This window comes from Phalacrocorax carbo, chromosome 5 (assembly GCF_963921805.1).
Source record: "Phalacrocorax carbo chromosome 5, bPhaCar2.1, whole genome shotgun sequence".
Classification (NCBI taxonomy): Eukaryota; Metazoa; Chordata; class Aves; order Suliformes; family Phalacrocoracidae; genus Phalacrocorax; species Phalacrocorax carbo.
Genome location: NC_087517.1, coordinates 65,581,550 through 65,601,833, shown reverse-complemented (window position 1 = coordinate 65,601,833; position 20,284 = coordinate 65,581,550). Strand labels below are relative to the sequence as shown.

At 36.8% G+C, this 20,284-nt stretch overlaps 1 protein-coding gene across 1 annotated transcript in view; it reads left to right on the top strand.

Moving 5' to 3' along the window:
- The window catches only part of LUZP2 (leucine zipper protein 2), a 201,334-nt gene that overhangs the window by 153,475 nt on the left and 27,575 nt on the right, over window positions 1-20,284 (top strand). Inside the window, exons 8-9 of the mRNA XM_064452844.1 lie at window positions 1,818-1,892; window positions 5,767-5,931. Coding sequence (XP_064308914.1) covers window positions 1,818-1,892; window positions 5,767-5,931 — 240 coding nt within the window. The remainder of the gene's footprint in view (window positions 1-1,817; window positions 1,893-5,766; window positions 5,932-20,284) is intronic.

Below are 20,284 nucleotides of genomic sequence, written 5' to 3'. Positions count from 1 at the left end.
GGCTGAGAAACCAAACCAGTGGTCTGATCTGTGTGTGATAGTGACTGGTATCAGGTGTAAGAAATGGGATGCAGTGGAAATTGGGGACTGCGTTCACAAGAGCCTTCCCCGCCTCTGAGGAAGCAGCTGACTTCTGTTTTGAAGCCAGATTGTCTAATCATGCATGGTTGTGACTAATGAAACTGTGTGGCTGCTCTGATAAATCCGCAGATAAACGCCTAATCCTGTTTTTAAATGCGACTAAGTAGGTCTTTACATGAGCACAGAACTGAAAATGCCAGGCTTTTGTCATTTTATCAGCCAGTACAGCCTATGCCTAATGCTAATAAATAATAAATATGACTTGAGGTATCTGCTGAGGACCACAGGCTTGCCTAAGATAATACATGTCACCTTTGAAATGTGCTGGAAGTACTGTCATTGCCCCAACACAGAGACCAAGTTAACCAAGTTTTGTGGGGTTTATGCTAAACAGCATTTAGGTTGTGTAGCTATACATTAAGGTATGCTACGGTCAGCAGAGTCTTGAAAAGTCTGGCAGGAAAATAATATCTGGCTGGGATGAACTCCTGAAACCTGGTAAGCATGGGGTGCTGCTGAGGGGAAGGGTGCTTGCAAATATTTGGTCAAAATGAAAATGTGTTGCTCTTTAAATGAGAAATAAGAACTTGATCCAATTATTCTGTATGCACAAAATGTACATGACCTAATCAGAATCTCAGAGAGAAAGAACAACTGGTTAGTCCAGTGTCTTCCTCTATGGTTCCTTTCATAAACAAGGAAAACTACTGGGCAATTTTTGCAAATACAATGGTAAAAGAAAACTGTACCTTATTTCTTTTGATTGCATGGTAACGGGCTGTTAATGACAGGGCTGAGAACTGCCGGAATCTGGGAGCTCCTACTTCCCTAAAATGGAAAGTTTTTGTAGACAATAGATTTCCCTAAAGCGAGCAGTCTGTGAGTGTGTCCGGCTCCTAGGCAAGGGGAGAGAAAAATCATTGTCTTTATTTACTGAGGATTTAAAAGCATCTCCTGAACCCCGGCTCTCAATACATTGCATATACATCGTAAAAAAGCCAGATCTCCTCCTGAAGGCCTCTACAGGAGAATAACGTTATGTCATATAAAAAGCCAGCGCTGCTTCCACATAGGGAGCAGACTGCTTGCCTGACCCTGACTTCAGATGCAAATCTCCCAAAACGCCTTCCACTATGTAGTTGCATAACTAGCTATTCTTGGGAATTTTCCTCTCATATCTCCAGGGAAGGAGGTGGTGAAATAAATATGGAGTTAACCCCTTGTACACCAGCAGAGAGTAGCATTTCATAATGTGTCTACATGCATGAACGTTTGGGTGTTTTCTGATTTCTCTGTTTATGGCATGTTACGTTATTGTCAGCATCTCAGTGTTCAGAACTACAAAGTAGTGTTTCAAATTACAAACAGAGGTCAGATGAATGAACAAAATAATAAAAACTGTTTGAATACTTTGAATTTTCCAGAAGGATATTGTTGTATAATTCTAAATATTTTATAGTATGGAATTACTTTTGCTACTGACATTGAAATTAGAGTAAACTTGCATTCACATAAATGGAGCAGATTTGAGCTCAGTTCCCACATAAAAATACACTTTTTCTCAGGAAAAAAGCAATCCCTTGAGGCCTGGTCTTTTTGCAAGCAATTCTGACCCAATTCATGTATATTACTTGTAAAAATTATATCCTTTCCTCTCTCACAGGCACTGCATGAAAAATTATGGGAAAAAAATGCATTGTAGTTTGCATCAGCTTTTTTCTTCTTTATTCCCACAGGCACAACAGCTAACAGATCTGGAGCAAAAACTAGCAGTTGCAAAAGATGAATTGGAAAAGGCAGCCCTTGACAAAGTAAGAAGTGTAACATAATGTAAGCATGGGTATCTCTATCAGCTGTGAATGTTTCAGTGTAATTTGACAGAAACAAATTAAAGTCTTGAAAAGATTTAGGTGCATACTTAATTGCATGTACCTGGGTGTAACGCCACTGAAGTCAGTGGAACTAATTGTGATGCATGAAGTTAAGTACAGCTGCAAAGTTATTTAAGAGAAGGGCAATCAAATTAGAAAGAAACATCTCAAAAACCCACAGAAAGCCAAACGCTACAATTCTTTATGTGCAAAAGTACACTAATGGGAATATGCCTGTAACAATACCATCCTGAGCTGAGGTTTAGTCGTAGTTCCAAGTAGGGTGCAGCATGGAAATGTGTCAGTCGCTTGTTAGGGTAGGACTGATGTGACGGAGCTAACTTCTGTGGGCAGAGGTGCCCACTCAGGACAGGGGAGCTGTGGGGAGTCCCAGGAAGGGGACAAAGGAGGACACGTTCACGCCAGTCACCTGTGCAACAGGGGAACTTTCTTCTAGATTTAAGGTAGCTGAGAAGAAAACACTGTGCGATAGAGAAGCAGTTTATCAGAAAGGAGAGGCTTTAATATGCTGTCAAAGACTACTTTTTTGGTTTGGTGTTCTAGTATTTTCAGATTCAATTAGACATCAAAAAAAAAAGAGTATGTCCCTTGCACCGAAGCATTTTTATTTAATCTTCGGTATTGTAATCACAGAAATCATCCTTTTGACTGAGGATTTGCATCCAGCACTGCAAAATGTCATCTATATAAGCAATGCTCACAATAGCATTATCCAAACCTGTGTCTGCTTCTTGTGATATACCACGTTTCTTGTTAGTACACTGGACTGAATGGCTCCACATATGAATTGAAAAATTAAGCATGTTCCCCCCTTTGCATGTATAACACTGAGATGTGGTCTCTCACTAGTGCCAGCATACTGCCTGTGGCAGTGGCAAGAGAGCAACTGTTGCAGCACATATCTTCTAAATGCAGTTATTCGTTATAGTGCAGACAGCAGTGAAGGAGAAAGCAAAGAATATTTGAGATCGGGAACTTTTAATGAGAATGCTATTAAGGGATTTGGTCTGCAAATTAAAAGAGGATTTGCAGCACACCCAACCGATTTCCCTGACCCTCTGTTTCTTTCCTATTAAATATTATAGAATTTTAATTTAGGGTTCATTTATGGTTCTGTAGGCTTACCAGAAGCCTGGTGTCATCTTCTTGCAAGTTACCATTGAGAGCCTTTGGATGGCATCGTTTCTTACATGCTGCAAAAGTGCCATGGAAATTGCAAGCAGGAGTTAAAAACGCAGCGCAGGTGAAGGAAAAAGGCAAAGTTCATGCCAGTGAGAATTGTGAGACAGTCGTATGAGACTAGAAATACCTGTGTTTGACTAGTTCTAACTGCAGAGTGATAAACCCATTTAAGTTGCAGGTACATTTTTCCCCTGGTTAGGAGCTTTTCTGTGCAAACTATGAACTTAAAAGGGTTAGAGATGGCCTATAGTCCATCCATGTCTTCAGTGAAGACTTGGCCTTAACTGTCTTGACAACGTTAGCACACGTAGTTTCAGCTAAAGGAATGGAAGCAATGTGTAAAGCAATACACATTTTTGGAACGTGAGCTGTACTTGAAATGAATAATTGAGTGACTGAATCTCAGACTGTGCCTATAAATAGGTATTAAAATGTATTTCTCTTTTGGGAGGGTATCAGACTTTTCTATTAAATATTAGTTCATGCTGACAGTGGACTTAGTGTCTCTCATAAGTCTATTTACACTACAGCACTTTTCTAGTTCCCATGATGGACCCATGAAAGACTGAGAATTTTTACATTACCACAGCCCAGATTGTTCTGTACTGAATCCAACCACATGACAAGAGTATAAACAGATCTGGGAAGTTGGAAGACATGCCTCATATGTTGGTAATATTTTGACTGGCACACAGCCTGCTTTGACCACAATCACATCTACGCAAGATTATAGAGAACTTTGTCAAATGAAATCCTTGGTTCCGATAGTGTTTCCTTAGGTTGTACTCTCCTCCTGCCCATTTATAGATCTCCTATCAGGAAAGTCAAAACTGAATTTTGCTACCCACGGGACGAAGACAAAATATTCTGCTTTTACTTTTGGAATGGCAAAATGTCTGGCTGTAGGCAAGGCAGAACAAGCGCTGCATGGCAGGGGCAGGAGATGAGGACAATAAATTTGCCAGAGGGATTTCTGGGTGGGAGGAGTGTGGTTTCACAGCAGTGTGATTTGCAGGGACCCCGTGGGTCATATAGTGCTATAATGGCTGAGTCCGTATGTTCAAGCACAATTAGATAGCATGCTACCTCTGCCGATTTGGTGTCTGAGCTTATTTTGACTATGTCAAATAGTGATTTATGTTCACTGTTCAGTCACTTATTGAAAAGGTAGGGCAAAAGACATATCACACAAAAAGAAGTATGCTAAGATCTTCTGTTGTCATTTAGAAATTAAAAGATCCCCAAGTCAGATGGATAAAGGAATCCTTCCCCTTTTACACTGCCATTAGGTCAGAGACGTATTAGTCTGACTTGAGGTTCATACATTTTAATAAGTAGTAATTCATACGAAGTACTGTCCTCTCTGATGACAATCTAGCATTCCTCCTCACTGCACACATCTTAAGGGAAAGACATTTAATTTTGTCTGTTTGCAAACAAAACAAACTCCATTCCATCTCCTATTTCTTTGATTTTCCTATTTGTGTTGTGCATTAATAGTCTTTTTATGGTTGTCTTTGATCCTACCGTTGAAATGTAGCCTGCTAGACTGGTTCTGTCTGTTTATTTTTAAAGAATCGCTTAGATTTCCCAGTTATGAGATACATTCCCAGGTTCCAGTTCAGTGGAAGTTTGTTATCTGATGTAAAACATGAAGTATTTGTTGGGTTCTAAAAAACACTTATTCTGCAAATAAGCTAAAATAAGGTGGTGTATACTGAATGCCATTGCTTGGGATCCATATAACTGAAATGTTTTTATATTGTATAGATAACATTTCATATATGTAGTATGTAGTGTGTAACGTGTTGCATATACATATATTTTCCATCAACTTTTTCACACAATCCTTGATTTATGTATCTTCAAAAAAAACCCAAACCAACAAACAAAAAAAAACAACTTTGAAGGTCAAAAACAGGCTGATGTAGCTTGTATTTATAGGCACATTCTTAAAGAATAAGAACAAGTTTGGTTTTGCTCTTTTTTTATTTATTTTTTTGAAGGCCAAACGCTGCCTAACTCAACCTGAAATTAAGATAAGGAAGTTCCCTCAATATCTAACATTTGAGTCTAAGTGACTTGCTGTGATGGAGCGAAGATTTAAAATGAGATTTCCTCAGTGCCATAAGTTATCTCACTGTTCTTACTGTCTCAGCTTATTTCACTGACAGGCTGTTATTTTCATTAACACATCCATTTCTGTGAGTCACGTGTCCATGGTCTAACACGAGTTGCAGCACTTCACTGCTTAAAAGTTTTATTTAGCTTGATGGACAGTAATGGATCCGGAAAATCATATTCTTAGCAGACAGAAAGATCTATGGTTTATTTACTATACAGTGCAGCAGCATAATATACACAGGTATGTTCATGAGGGAAGTCATCTTCCTGTTGGTTTAAAATCAATATTTATAACCTGTGGAAATACACTAATTATTCTGAACATTATAAACAGCAACGTCTGTGTCTCTGCAATGGCCTTAATTTCTTCCATTAATAAGAAAAAACAGCAGCTCTGCATAAATGTTTGGTTTAATGCAGAGAGAGGAAGCAAGCAATTCCGTTCATAACACATCTTACAGAACTGATGATTTCTTATTTTCCCCAGGAGTCTCAGCTGAAAGCTCTGAAGGAGACCGTGCAGCTTTGCCTGTCTTCCGTTCTGCACAGCCGGCCTTCCGCTACAAATCTAATCCCTTCGAAACCAGCTGAGAAGCTGATATCCCCAGTTACAAAGGGCTCAAAAGTTCCATTTCAAGTGACAAGCACCAAGGTACGGTTTCTCTCTTGGTTTTCTTTGTTAAATGTCTTTGAAAGTTTGTCCTGTAAGAGCATCCATCTGGAACTAAGGAGAGTTTACAATTCGTTGAAAGATTAGGATCAACTTCAAGGATAATTCTACATCTGTTTCTGATGTCAATAAACTTTTAAAGTTGGGAAGCAGCTACTTTTTTTGCTGAGGAACAAAATTATGTCTATCACTTGCCAGATGGACCACGTCTGCATAACAAACCTATAAGGAAGATGGATTTACATCTAGAAAAAGTGAGGATGTTAATTCATAGGATTATTTACCTGTCAGGCGCTGATAGTGAGTTTGTGGTAATATAGCACTAAAGAGTAAGACAGTTTTTGCTTGTTGTGGTTTTTATTTCTTTTAGCGAAAAAGGCTGATATAAAAATGTAAAATAGTCTGGGACACCCAAATCAAACTTGCCAGAAGCGATCTGTAGAATTGATAATGGGACATAGGGAATATTCCAGTCATGCAAGATGGGAAGGGCAGTTTAGGAGAAATCATGAGGAAAAAAATCGATGAAAAGTGTTTTGATTCCTTAGATTCAAGCATTTTAATACAGCCAAGATCTACAGTGGTAACAACTGTCCTGATAACTTTCATCTCTAGGGTTGCATTTTGCTCATGTGTCCAATAGATCTAGAAGAAATCTGTGATTTCAATTAAAAAGGAAGTTTTACAGAAGAATGACCGAAGGACGCTTTAATGTCCTCCTCAAATTCCAAATCTCTTTCCTGAAATATAAATAGGAATTGCTAACTCACATAGCCAGTTTGTAATTTTTAGACTGCAGGTGTTGATATTCACTATTAGTACAGAGGCTGAAGCCAAAAATTAGTAATATTTCCATATGTAATTAAAATTTAAATATAATTTCAGAAAGCAGAATATAATTATAAAACCAGATCTTACATTGTTGTGATTGTTGGTTCCTTAATAACTGTTTGATAAGAAGAAACCTTCATTCCCAAAAATTATTACCTCTGGAAACAAAGCACTGTATTAATTAATAGCAGCACACAGGGATATTAGTGCTCATGTAGATTAAGATCACCGGTTCTATGATCTGCAGGAAAGTGGATGCTTCTATTGTGGGTCACGCAGACTGAGCTTCACCCTGGGATCTCAGGAGCATATTTCTCCTCTTTAATGTGGCTCTAGAATTGTCTGTCTCGTTCTTATTGTCCTTCACTTCAAGTTGGAAGTGTTTGTGCCTCTGTCAAGAAAGCAGAGGTGTACTCAAGGACAAGGTCGAACAAGCCACTGTGTCTGTGTTTAAGATTGGTATAGGGTCAGAGCCTTGGAAGCATTTGAGGTTTCATTGGTTTTACAGGTATTGCTGTAGTGCAACAAAGGAAATGGGAATTCAGTGTTGAGCTTAAAATTAGATTTTTGATATTTCACTGAAACACAGACTACTCCTCCTTCTTTTTGCTGTGATCATATAGATTGTGTTTAATGTTCCTGTTTGTAAAATGAATCAGTATTTCTGTGCTCCAGCCTTTTGAGAACCAGCACTTAGTCCTCTGTATCCAAAAGTGCTTGAATAAGCTATACTGCCTCTTTAATAGACATTGCTCACATTTCTCTGCACTTGGCATATGCCATGAAAATGTCTGAGAAAATAATGGTCTGCAATCCTCTTCTTCCACACATTGACACCTCATTATTACAAAACTGTGCATTATCTGTGATTATAAACCACTGAAATCTCCTACTGTGAAATAGGTTGTCAAAGAATCATAGTCAGTACAGAATTATACCCTCTGCACTTCAGCTGTATTACAGAAGGCTTTTTTATGATGACATCCATTCTTACGTATCTTTTTCTTGGCTTGTTCTTCCTTTTACAAACCAACTAACTCTTAACTATAGATGTATAGCTTTATTTTTTATTAGATTTACATTAACATTTTGATATAGCAGGCTAGTATTTTTAGGTGAATATAAATGTGTGTGATTTCTTAAAAACGTTTTTGTACATAAAAATGGGAACTTCAGATGAGCAGCGCTTACGCATCTTGTCTGATAAGCAGCAGTTTCACCTTCAGGAAAGAAATTGTGATTCATCTGGTAAACATCTTTTTTCAAAGATATTCTCATCCCGCTTAAAAAATTGCTTTCTGAAAATGTCAAATTTATTCTAAACCCATTGGAGGGTACATAATACAGTGTATGATACCTGTATCACTTGGGGACAATCACCCCTGGGACTGGGGTGATTCCTGCTTTAAAAAAAAAAAAAAAACAAAGATGCAGGTAAGTAGATTGTATATTTGTCTTCATAATAGGTAACTGTAATACCCGAGTGCTTGTTAGAAATGGTATTTAACACAAGAACATGGCGTAGAAAGGATAATTAGGAAAGCAAATTGCCGAATTTCTTGGCAAGTTTCATTTTAATAATTGATGCCCTAGTGAGGTTTTCTGGTCTTTCTAGAGAATGTGATATAAAGAAGCATAAATCAGGTTTAAAAAAATCAGTGCAAAGCAGTGACTGAATCAGTGCAAAAAAGTTGTTGTTCAGGAGAGCTCCGTAGTTTGGAAGAGTGGTAGAAACGGGAAATTCTTACATGTAAATTATAGAAAATGTTCCCTTGAAGTGATCAAAAGAAGTATCAGTCTGAGGTGCAGTTTGTGACGTGCTTTAAAGTAGTTAATATTTACAATGTGCAAGAATGTGACAGAATTTACCATTTGAATTGGCACTAATATTGCAGATGAAGACCATTTTACCTGTCACGTACCTGTCATAACACTGATACTGGTGCTGAAAGCATTGACCATTACAAATGGATTTAGGGTTCTGTGCCTACAAGTTCAGTGACAATAATTAAAACCAAGCGTAAACAGAAGGCTGATCATTAGTCCTGAACGATGAGGTCTTTAACTTTCTGGATTGTTGACAATTATTTTTATTATATAGCTTCTTTTGCACTCTAATGTCACAGCAATAACCATTCCGTGCTCTGCCAATGGAAAATGCTCCCAGAATAGTTGGGAGTTGTCAGATCTGGCTTTTGTTGTAGCAGTTTCCTTGCTTCATTCCCATTACACAGGTGATGAGGAAAGAGAAAAATGAAGAGAAAGGAGGAGGACCTGAACTGCGCTTTCCTTTTTAATCTCTAGAACAGTGCCTAGGGACCTGGGTACTGAGTATTGTTAATGGATGGGAACTGTAACATTTACTAGGCTACCTGCTGTGGGAAATGTGGGTTGGTATAATTCACGAATCAGAGCACTGGTACTGACTTCCTATTGAGGCATTTTCTGCGCTTACAGTATCTCAGCATAATAAATGTGAATTTATATGGAGGCAGTAGAGGGAATGCATTCTTACTCCATTTGTTTTAAATCCTCTTTCTGAAAAAGGTTGACTTTTTTTATTTTTTATAAGGTATATCGTGATAATAGCTATTATTCGAATATGTTTGGCCATGCAATGTAAAGATACCCGCGCTCCAGACGCAACAAAATGAGCTTTAGTAACACTGTGGGAAATTAATGGCAAACCAAATAAAAGTGAAACAGAAGAAAAGTCTGTTTCCAGTAGTGAAGTTGAATACACAAATGGTGGGGTATACAGCGACACAAATAACAGAATAATAGTAACTGGTTTGTTCCATAGTGTTTTTGCCTAATGCAAAAAACCTTGTTTCATGCATTCCCCAGAAGAATTCCTTCATTATAAATGCCCTGTGGTTATTGTGTATTTTGTGAACTGCACTATTTTAAGAGTGGAAATGCACATGAATTTCAAACTGTGGAGCATAACACCCCCTCCCATATTTTACAGACCGTAGGTGGAAAGACTACCTATGAATGCCATTTCAGTGTCCCAGTCTTGATGGAGGAAATACAGGCTGAGTAAGAACGAGAACTATTCTTCTGTAGAAATGTCTAGTACAGACTGAAAGGGGAACTGCACTCCATTTTTAAAAGATTTAAAGATCTCGCAACAAAATGCATCACTTTTGTGGTAAAAACTGCTGCAAGGAGCCATTGCCTCTGCCTCACATATATTTTGAACATTGTTGTCTCAAGCATACATTGATCAGTGTAAAAAATCAGAAAAATGCAAGTACTGTGGGCCATCCTCCTTTTATTTGGCAATAAGTACATCATTCATCACCCACCAAAGTAAGCTTGGGGAACTTTATATCTTTATTAAGGCTAAGAAAGTGTTCTTGTCGGAGCAGGAATGAGGATAGCTTATGAGACTGTTCAGAGATGGTACAAGTCTGGAAAGTTGGTCAAGAACAAAGGTAGACTATGAAAAGGCTTTTGACATGGCCATATAGGAATTTAAGAGTCTGAGTTTTCTGTGTTAGTACAGAAAGAATGCATTTAGGATTTAGGCTAAATTTAAGCTCACAGTTTTTTCTGAGTGCATAGGTACTGAGCATCTTATACAGACACAGAACAAGGGTGCTGAAAAAATAAGATGATCGTAGTGTCAAGAGTCTTGGCTTCTTCACTAATTTAATCAGGTGGTTTGATTTTTTTTGAAAAAAAAAACCAACCAACTATTTATAAAGGTTCTATGTTATATCTAGGAAGTCAGAGTATTTCTTAGGCTCTAGACCTCATCCGTTTCATTCTACAAAAGTACAAATTATTGATATAACTATTTATGTAAAATAATACTATAATAGTTAATTAGTTTTGCCAAATATTAGTTATACAATTATTATCATATTACTGATAATACTTTGGATATTATAATTATATAATTGACTAGAAATTTGAAAAACATTGTAGATGTATGTGTACATTTCTTTAAAATATACATATATGCTCTGACTGAATGAAGGAATGTTTGGAACGTGTAGGCAGGACGCAATCCATATTTATGAAGAATGAACAAAGTTTGGTGTTTTTTTTTCTAACTGTCTTTTAAGAGGGTTTTTGTAGATCCCAGAAAGTTAACAGAATAGCTTAAGATCAATGTAAAATTAACCAGCTGAAAGTAGCAATATGTTGTCTCATCTTTCTCCCTTTGTAGGTTTAGAAACCTAAATCAGAACACATTACTTAAAGAATAATTTCTCTTTTCTATGATCAGAGCTATTACTGTTCATATAATTTATCATAATAGTCCAGTATCAATGAAGGTTCTGAACCTTTAAACAAAACAAGTGCCAATTGTTTGCTCAAGAACCTATGAAACACACAAATATAATTATGGACATATTTTTGTCCTTACGGGAGATATTAAGATGCTGAAACCTTTTCTAACATGTCTGCTTAGCTTTACTCGGGGTGATCTCTGTATAAGATGCTGAAAACTTATCTTGGAAGTTATTCTTTGATTTAGGCATTACATTTCAAGCTGACATTATAGCATTATGCCAGGAAGCACACCAAATCTCGTCTGTAATGACCATGCTCCAGAGACTGAAAGATGGGCAAATGGACTTCTAGAAAATAAAAGATGCTAGGCTGAATTTAAAATATATTAATGAAATTAATCAGATATCTGAAATTCACAATGTGTGTACACCTTTTGGTAACGTAGTCTTCAATTTGTGGATTTGGAAAACCAAAGCTTTAAAACGTAAACTCTTTGTGACTGTTCTTTTCCAATTTTCAATTGCTATGTACGTCCTCGCTGTTGCCTGAATCGTTCTCTGCATCCCTCTGGTGTTTCAGACCATGAGGGTAGAGAAAGGCTTTAGCAGTCAGGTGTTTTCCTCTGTCCTTTGTTGCTAAATACTCGTCATTTCTCCTAACTTACTACTGTTCAACATTAGTCTCATTCTCTCTAAGTATTCCCTTCCAACATCTACGCCTTCCTTAAACTTAAGAATAATAGACGTCACTAGGCTGTTTCTTCTCCTATAAAATAAGCATTCGGGTCTCAGAGAGCAGTGGGTCCAGTGTTGTCTGAGACAGCTTTGTGAAAGGGTCTGTTTCTAAAAGATGGTAAAATATAAGGTTAGAATTGAAAAAAATGACAGGTTTTAAACAAAAATTAAGTCTGTTCTGTTTCCTGTGAGGGTGAATGAAAATTCTATGTAATTATGAAAAACACAGAGCAAAACATTTTATTTAATTGAACTCCAGGATAATACAAACCAATACAGATATAGCACGGCGTGCTTGGATTGACCTGGAGATCATGTGCTCACAACTGAGGAACAAAAAGTAGTCTGTATCCTCTTAACTTTATCAGAGGAAACAGAGGTTGACCCTAAGAGCAAAAAAGGTAATATATGTGGTCAGCTATAAGTAAACAGCAAGAGCGTGAGGGCAGGGAATAGATGTGTGCTCCATTAAAGCCTTAGCAGTCTGCCTCTGTCGTACCTCGGTGCTTTTCTACTGCTGTTGCCTCAAACTTTGCTTCTGCCAGAGTTAATGAGATATCACTGACACCTGCAGTTTCGGTGACCTGTAGATCATTGCATTCAGCCCAGGGATTGGTAAACCGTAATTAAAAAAAGAAAAAGGCAATTACTAAGTGCAGTGTCAGCCACATTTTGTAATACACAGTAATGACATACAGTCATATAACCCTTTCCTAATACATAAACATTATGAGAATAAAATAGCATTGAAAAATGACACTATCCATTGTTTTGGAATTTAATTTCAAAGACAGTAAGGAATGTGTGTCTCCTTCTAAGGTATTTGCCATGGAAAACTCAGGTACTATGAGTATCTGTACTATGAGTTAATGTAGTAAGAAATTTGTTTTTAAAAAGATAAAAGGTGATTTAATTGCAGAAACATGACTAGCATGACTTATTTCTTTATGTAAGTCTCTCCTGTTCTGCTTTTTATAGCTCTCTTCGGGCTTATAGACTTTTATTCTCATTATGATCAACTAGATGCTAACTATAGTCTTATATTATCGTTAATGATTCATAAGAGTATGGCAACTCTTCCTCATATGTTTTATTTCCAGAATTTGCTTTAGATTTACTATGTTTTCGCTGTTGCCTTAGAAAGCTTCCATGGAACTTTTTCTGCAGCACTGTTTCTTCACTGACTAATTTTTAATAAAATTTTATTGCATGCTGGAAAATGTTTAACACCAGAGATCATTAAATTGAAAGCTTAAGCTCTTTGCTTTTATTACTTACTTTAAAGACATCTTCATTATTAGCACATTATCTTGATAGTAAATTAGTTTTAGTGGTTTTTTTTCAACTGGATACTATCAAAGGAAATTGGAAAAAAAGCACCTGGCATCTCTTATTTAGTCCATAACCCAAAACTAATATCTTACTCCTTCAAGTTTTAGTGGCACGATCTCTACAATTGTCTTCATTAACTATTTGACCTCACTCCTCTTTGTTAGAGTATAAGTAGCTGGACTGGCCCATTACCCCAGGGTTCAACTCTGAAATTAGCACTGGGCTAAAGAGGTAACTCCAAATATCCTCTTCTTTAATTAATGTCTTTACTTATCAGATGTCTCTATAAAGTGTCCCACAATCTAGTACATAATATGTCCCAAAAATACTGTGGGCTACTGCTTGACAGTGGTTGGAAATAGATATAAGTGTATCAGACTTAAGTTTCTTAAGGGATGTTTAAATAACATCAGAAACCCAGACTGTTAGGTATGGCTAATGGTCTCGTGTGGGCCTGGGGATTAGCACAGACAGCTTACATCCATTTTCTGAAGTTCTGCTTCAGTCTAGAACCAGGCCCCCGTGCTAGAGCGGCCTCAGGCTTGCTGTGACATTCAGCAGCTTTCTGGAGAAGCTTACTTGTCTTTTTCTCTATTGAAAGGGAGAAAGAGAAGGAAGATCCCCTTAACTGCTTTCCAGATGTTGTTTTTTTAGAGATATATTTCCTCACCTACTCATATCTCATATCAAGTGATTTTTTTTTTAATGTTTCTCTCTCTTCCCCCGCCACGGTGACAGCGGACATGACTGGGGAAAAGTACAGTATTTCTAATTTTAGGTAAACATATGTTTAGCAGAAAAACAGTGGCACATTATTTTATCTGCTGACTTTCCTGGCTGATGTATTTGTCACATGTTCTGTCAAATAATAGGTCTATGTGAGAAATGAAAGCAAAACTGAATTTATGTGCCTTTGCAGTTGTAAACTGCATTAGTAAACCTATTTTAAGATTCGTTAGTACTAGCGCTTTTTTCTACTGACGTTACATGTAAAAGAAGGCACCAAATGAGCAGAGGATCTAATTAATCATTTTAAGTGGCTTACAAACTTGAATGTCATTGTGAAAGTACTCCTAAAGGAATTTTGTTACCCAAGGATATATTAAAGATTTATTTCAAAATTATTAATGCGGGTATTCTGTATACAATATCTATGATAAATCTATTGTTGCAAAGTTTCACTTCATATGTGTACATGGAGCCAAGTGGGAAACATTAGAGATAGTTAAGTGATCTTTTTCTTTAATTTGAGCAAAGGCGTGATTTGGAAAATATTCACAAAGGAAATATTGATTGACTCTGGGCATTTTGGCCATTAATAGGAATTTTCTAGCAATTTGATTAAAAACATTGCAATGAATCTTGAAGTGTAAGAAAAGCAGAAAAATAATTAAAAAATATATGTTATTTTATTTTCAATGAGAAAGTAACACAGTCCGAAGGAATGTTCTCTTATATAATGGAAAAGCAGACATTCAATTAAAACAAGAAACCTTTTCGTATCTAGCCTATATTTGTTCAAATCCTTAAAAGTTAAATGGATGGTGTTTAAATTGAATGTTTGAAGCAGTGAAAAATGGAGTCATACAATAAATGACTATTGAATCTTTTTTATTACTGAATATTTTGAGGTAGTTTACAGCTTATTTATGGAATCCTGTTTTCTCATATCTTTTGAAAAAAAAAAAAGTCCTTATCATTGTTGATGGAAGTATGATCATGATGGCATTGTCAGGTTGGGTTTGAGATTTTGGGGTTTTTGTTTTGTTTTGTTTTTATAAGAACAACTGTCTTTGTAAGATGGGACTTAAACAACAGAAAGTTGGAACAAAACCAGATTTATTTTAGCAAAACTTCCTCTACCAGGATTCCTAAATCAATAAGCCTCTTTTAAGGCATGACTGGGGAAAAAAAGTCTAAGTCTCAAAAGGAAAATAATTTCTCCAAGTGATCTCAGTTATGAAACTCAGCTTGTGGTTCAGAAGGGTTCCAGCTGCACCGAGTTGGTCCTCCTGGGATCTGTAACTCTGCCGGGGTTGGGCATCTTTGGCTTCATCTTCCTGAAAATACAGAAGTTCACATCTGTGGCTGTAACTTCAGTAGTTGCTTTGTTCATCTGGGAAGACTGTAATTGCCTATAAAGCATATTCTGGTGGAGCATATTAATCCTGCCCTGAAATGTAAGAAGTGGTATACAATGCTCATTATCCCACAGCTAATTGTGTTTTCCCCTGTGACGGCTGTAGAAAATCAAGACTGTTATTGAAGGAATGTGTGTGTTTGGTTCTTTCGGTTTCTTAAGTATTATAACATCAAAAAACCTGCCTCTTTAAGACGCTTAAGTATCTTGACAGTTTTATGAAAGAAAGTTTTGATATTTTGTCCTCTGCAGTGAAGGACAGCCTGTTTTAAAACTTTAGAATTGGTGGAAAAATGAAGAGCAGTAGAAGGTGTATTTATACATGAAGTAGAATGTGTATTTATACACATAGTTGTACCCCTGAGTATATACCCATCCCTCTAGCCATCCTTGAACTTTGCATACTACAAAATCTTAGATATTCAAACTTGCCTGCTCTATAAGGAAAAAATGATGGTAAAATTTAGCTGTTAATAAGGGAATGTGAAATTATAGGTTTAGATACAATTTAATATAGGTAATTGACTGGTATAAACTTATTAACAAGTTTTTTCTCTAATAATTCTTATTATATGTATGATGTTCCAACAAAAACTGGTTTTGAAACCTAATTAATTCTATTTTTTCTTGTTGTTTTAGCTACAGACACATTTACAATAGACATTGAGAGTTACTACTAAACAAACGGTTATTAGAAGAAGTTTGAAGTGAAATGATCCACATCAAGTGAGCTAATTGTGTTCTGGCATTAGACATAAGTGTTCACGAGTAAGTAGGCAACTCAAGCAATGGACTTCTGCTGTCTACCTCCAGTCTTTGATATCATGTTGGAGTAATGTATTGGCATCGGTGAAAGCTGCTTTACACTGGGAATTTATTATATCGTCATAGATACTAAGGACATAATAAACCCTGTGGACATCTAGTCTTACCGGGCATAATATTTGCCACAAAGTCTTTCTATACAAATTTCGATGTATACCTTGAAAATTTTATTCTACCGCTTGTATAAAAACTCCTTAATAATGCTATCATCCATGTCCTCAGTACCAGAAATTCAGCAAAAAGGCATTATAAGCACATAATTCAGACCTTTCCTATCTTGCATGCTGTGATCCAGCATAACCGAAGTCCAGGTTGTGCCTGTTCCTACACTGACATTCATGAGAAGGAAAAAAAACCCTAGGTAGCTCTCCCTCACAATCTAGTTCAGCTAGGCAGAATTATAACCACCCCTTATTCTCTACTACCCTTAAGCATATTTTGGTTTTTAGATATTGGATAAAAGAGCTGAGCAGGCAAAATCTAGACCAGGACAGTAAATTTCCTGTACACTAATTTAGCAACTGACATATTGTATCATCATTGCCGAGTGCCCCAAGAAGCATTGTACTGCTCTGAGGAAAATGCCATCTGACCTTGCTGTCCAGCCCATTATTATTTATTATATGAATTGGATTAATGTGAATTGATCTCTTTCCAAACACATGAAATTGTGTTTTGTACTTTTAAAAACCTGCATGAAAATGTCTTTCCCTGTCAAGCCAATAGATTGCAACTGAGTCCAGTGCAGTTGCAGCAAATTACATGCTGGCATATAATCCAGGCTACAGCCCAAAATGATGAAGAAAAAGGACACAGATAAGCACATGATGTACTACAAAGTCAAAAGTTACTAGGAAGAAATGTGATTCAAGAAATGATGTGGAAACAAATTAACACATTAGTAAACAGGATGTCCAACAGCTGCCTCTCCCCCTTGTAAATCCTGCCTGTTCTTCATTATGGAGATTGCCACTATCTTGATGAAGCTTGGGGTTAGACTACCTTTCATTATTCTAAATTAGTTGCCACAGGAATAGTTTGCCATAGGATCAAGAATTATGGAAAACTTTGGAAGGTAGGGATGTTAAAACTTAAGCTCTTCTAATTATGGTCCTATTTTTAATTTAGTTTTCTTCTTTAATTTCAGATTATATAATTACATCTACCTGCTTAATATTTCACCAATCACTTAATGCAAAGGGTCCTAGGAGTGCTGGGTGATTATGTGTATTTTGCAAAATGGCTTTACAAACACTTTGTATTTATGGGAATACAAATATACATCTAAGATATTAATAATTTGTCAGAAAATACACTTACCCTCCAGAACAGGACTGCTATAAGCTACAGATAATGGCATTTGTCATGGCTGAATTTATGTACAAGTACTACTATGCTGTTTATTCAGGCATCATAATACTAACATGACCGTGTAACAGTCAGTTTGGAAATATGTGGTGGCATTCTAGCAGGAATGCATTTTCTACAGTTTTAGTACCCTTCAAATGTTGAGTAGAAGGGGGCTGAAATGTATAATTCTTAGTACACTGGAGGAACTGCAGAGAGAATAGTAAGGAGCTTAATATTTTCATTTTTTCTCTCCATAAATTTATGTTTCTGTTACAGTAATAACTTACAAACAGTAACACCAGCTGCCTTAAATTTAGCTGTCCTGAGCATCCAGAGCAGTCCAGCTTTAGCTGATAGAAAATGCAGCAGAAAGAGTTGAAGAACAGCTAGCAGCCTAGCTGGTTTAAAGCTACCTCTGTCTAGCCCCAGTGACGTGCCACTCAGTACTTTGTGACTCTCTTTGCTTTGCAGCCTTTGCTCTTTCTTCTTTTTTTTTTTTTTGTTTTGTTGGTTGGTTTTGTTTTGGTTTGGTTGTTTTGTAAGGACTATTTTAGCTTTCTCCATTAGTTAGTTGCTTGATTAGAAGAGCTCTCAAGAGGATGTAAGTGAATGTTTGTGATACGAGCAGATCTGTGAGGGACATATGGCCCTGTTTGCCAGGAACAGGTGATAAACTGCTTGTAAGTACAACTAAAGAGCTCACAGGCAATAAAGGGATGAATTCCTTTTAGGCAGGAAAGCTTACATATATTTTAATTAAACTGCAATTAAAAAACTTGGCACATTTCTAAAATGTACATTCTTTGATAGAAGCACACATGTATCAGGCAGACCTGGGAGTTCTAATGCAAAAAACAACAGTACAACATCCTTTTCCTCTGTTTCCCCCACTATATTTGCCATTGCTTCCTCCACCTTTGGTATCACAAATGTTGTTGTTAGTGCTTCTACTCTCTTTAAAGAACTCAATAAAAATACAGCTGCAAAGTGCATCTACAACCTCTACACCCATCCCCAAACATTTGTAAAGTAAAAAGTTTTTTGCCTAATACCTTTAGTTCCTTCACTCCATTTCACGGTGAGGTAACTTTAAGTGCATTAAGTATTGGCTCATTTAATTATTTGAACTTTTTCTCTATCACCTCTCCTATACTGTATCTCCTGATATATAGTCCAGAAGTATTTATCATATTTCTTCACTGTTTATTCTTGAAAATATAGGATTTCTGCTACAATTTCTTGTCACAAATTCTGCCGTGAAGGAATGGCTGTAATTGAAATATTGACCACTAGATTAAACTGAAATTATTTAGGCTTTGAACAGACAGCTGATTCTCTATTTTTGTACTGCAAGGTCGTATTCTTTGTCCAAAGTAAGGACTGTGTATTCATCGAGTTACCCAGATCTGTCACCAGTCAAGTACCGTTAGAATGAAGATACCAATGGTTATATGTGTGTTTATACAGAGATAAGATTATTACCATACGCATTTATCTGTAGTGATTTTATATGATTTTCTCTTTTCTGATCAAATAGTCTGCCTTTCAGTAACCACTGAAAGGTCACAATCCATTCCTCTGAGCCTGTGTACAAGCGGGTTCTTCTGTGCCTGTCCAGTAAGCAACGTCTGTGAGTTGTACAGCACAAAGAAAATCTCTCCCGCTGCCAACAACAAACTTGTCATGAGTTTTTGCTCATAGCTTATCTGGCAGAAAAAGTTAATGAGAGGAAAATTTATTCCGTCATTGTTACTAATGTTCATATTACAAAACTCTCTTGATCTATGAACGTTAGAGGTGCCTCGTCTCTGGGTCAGAATTCCATTAGCTGCTCATTGAATCCAACACAGAAGAGCAATAAGATGTATTTGCAGATGGTTCTGTGGTTGTTCATACAGGCAATTGCTCAAATTCGTTCAGTTACCTGAAGAAAATCTGCATTCATATTTAGCAGATACTCTAGGCACAACAAAAAAGTGATAAACAGATGAACAGATTGTATTTCATCTGACACATCTCCAAATCTAAACTTTGCTTAATCTTGGTTTCCTATGAAAAGCCTGGGCTAAATGAAAAAGGGATGGGTGATTCGGGGTATTAAAAAAACGCCAATGTAGAAGTGTGGAAATAAGTGAAATAATCTTGATAATTTAACACTGGGAGAGAAACCTTTTAGCTTTAACAATGTCTTTGAATTCAGGTGCCTAAGAATTGCGTGTAATTCAGAAGAAAGCTTATATGAAAGCTTGGGTTTACTATTTGTGAACTATTTTGCTAATGAAACAATCAATATGGGGCTATGGAATACCTCATCACTGAAAAATGAGAATAGGATAAAGAGTAAATCCTTCATGATTGTAAGGCAGTGCACTAGTACCAGCTGGCAACTTGGCCTAAATTGTCACAGATCTAGCATGGGTGTATTATCTGCAGAGAGAAAAGAGCTGTTCTCTCCTTGTGCTTTGTGCTGTGAGTTGTGCCCTTGCTCCTGCCATTCAGTGCTTCTGAGGGGGTAGCCAGTAACCGAAGGAAACCTGCTCCTCCCTGTTCTTACAAGAGTAGGAAAATAAAAATTTAAGGCAGTCCTTTCTGTCATTTAACATCTTTATTCTGTCAAATATTGGCAGAATATTTGTGGAGAAGCTCTGAAGTAGACACTTGTCCGTATCACGTACGTTTCCAATGTGGTTTCTTTAACCAGTCCCCCTCTGTATTTTGTGTCTTAGGGTGTATAGCACCGGTTTGAAGAAATAAGAAAACCTTTTGGATTATATATCATTTCACAACACAGGATTCTGACGTGTTGCAGCGCATCCATATACACCTAAAAATGCTCTCCCTACGAAAAGAAATGCAACCAAAATCCACCATATCT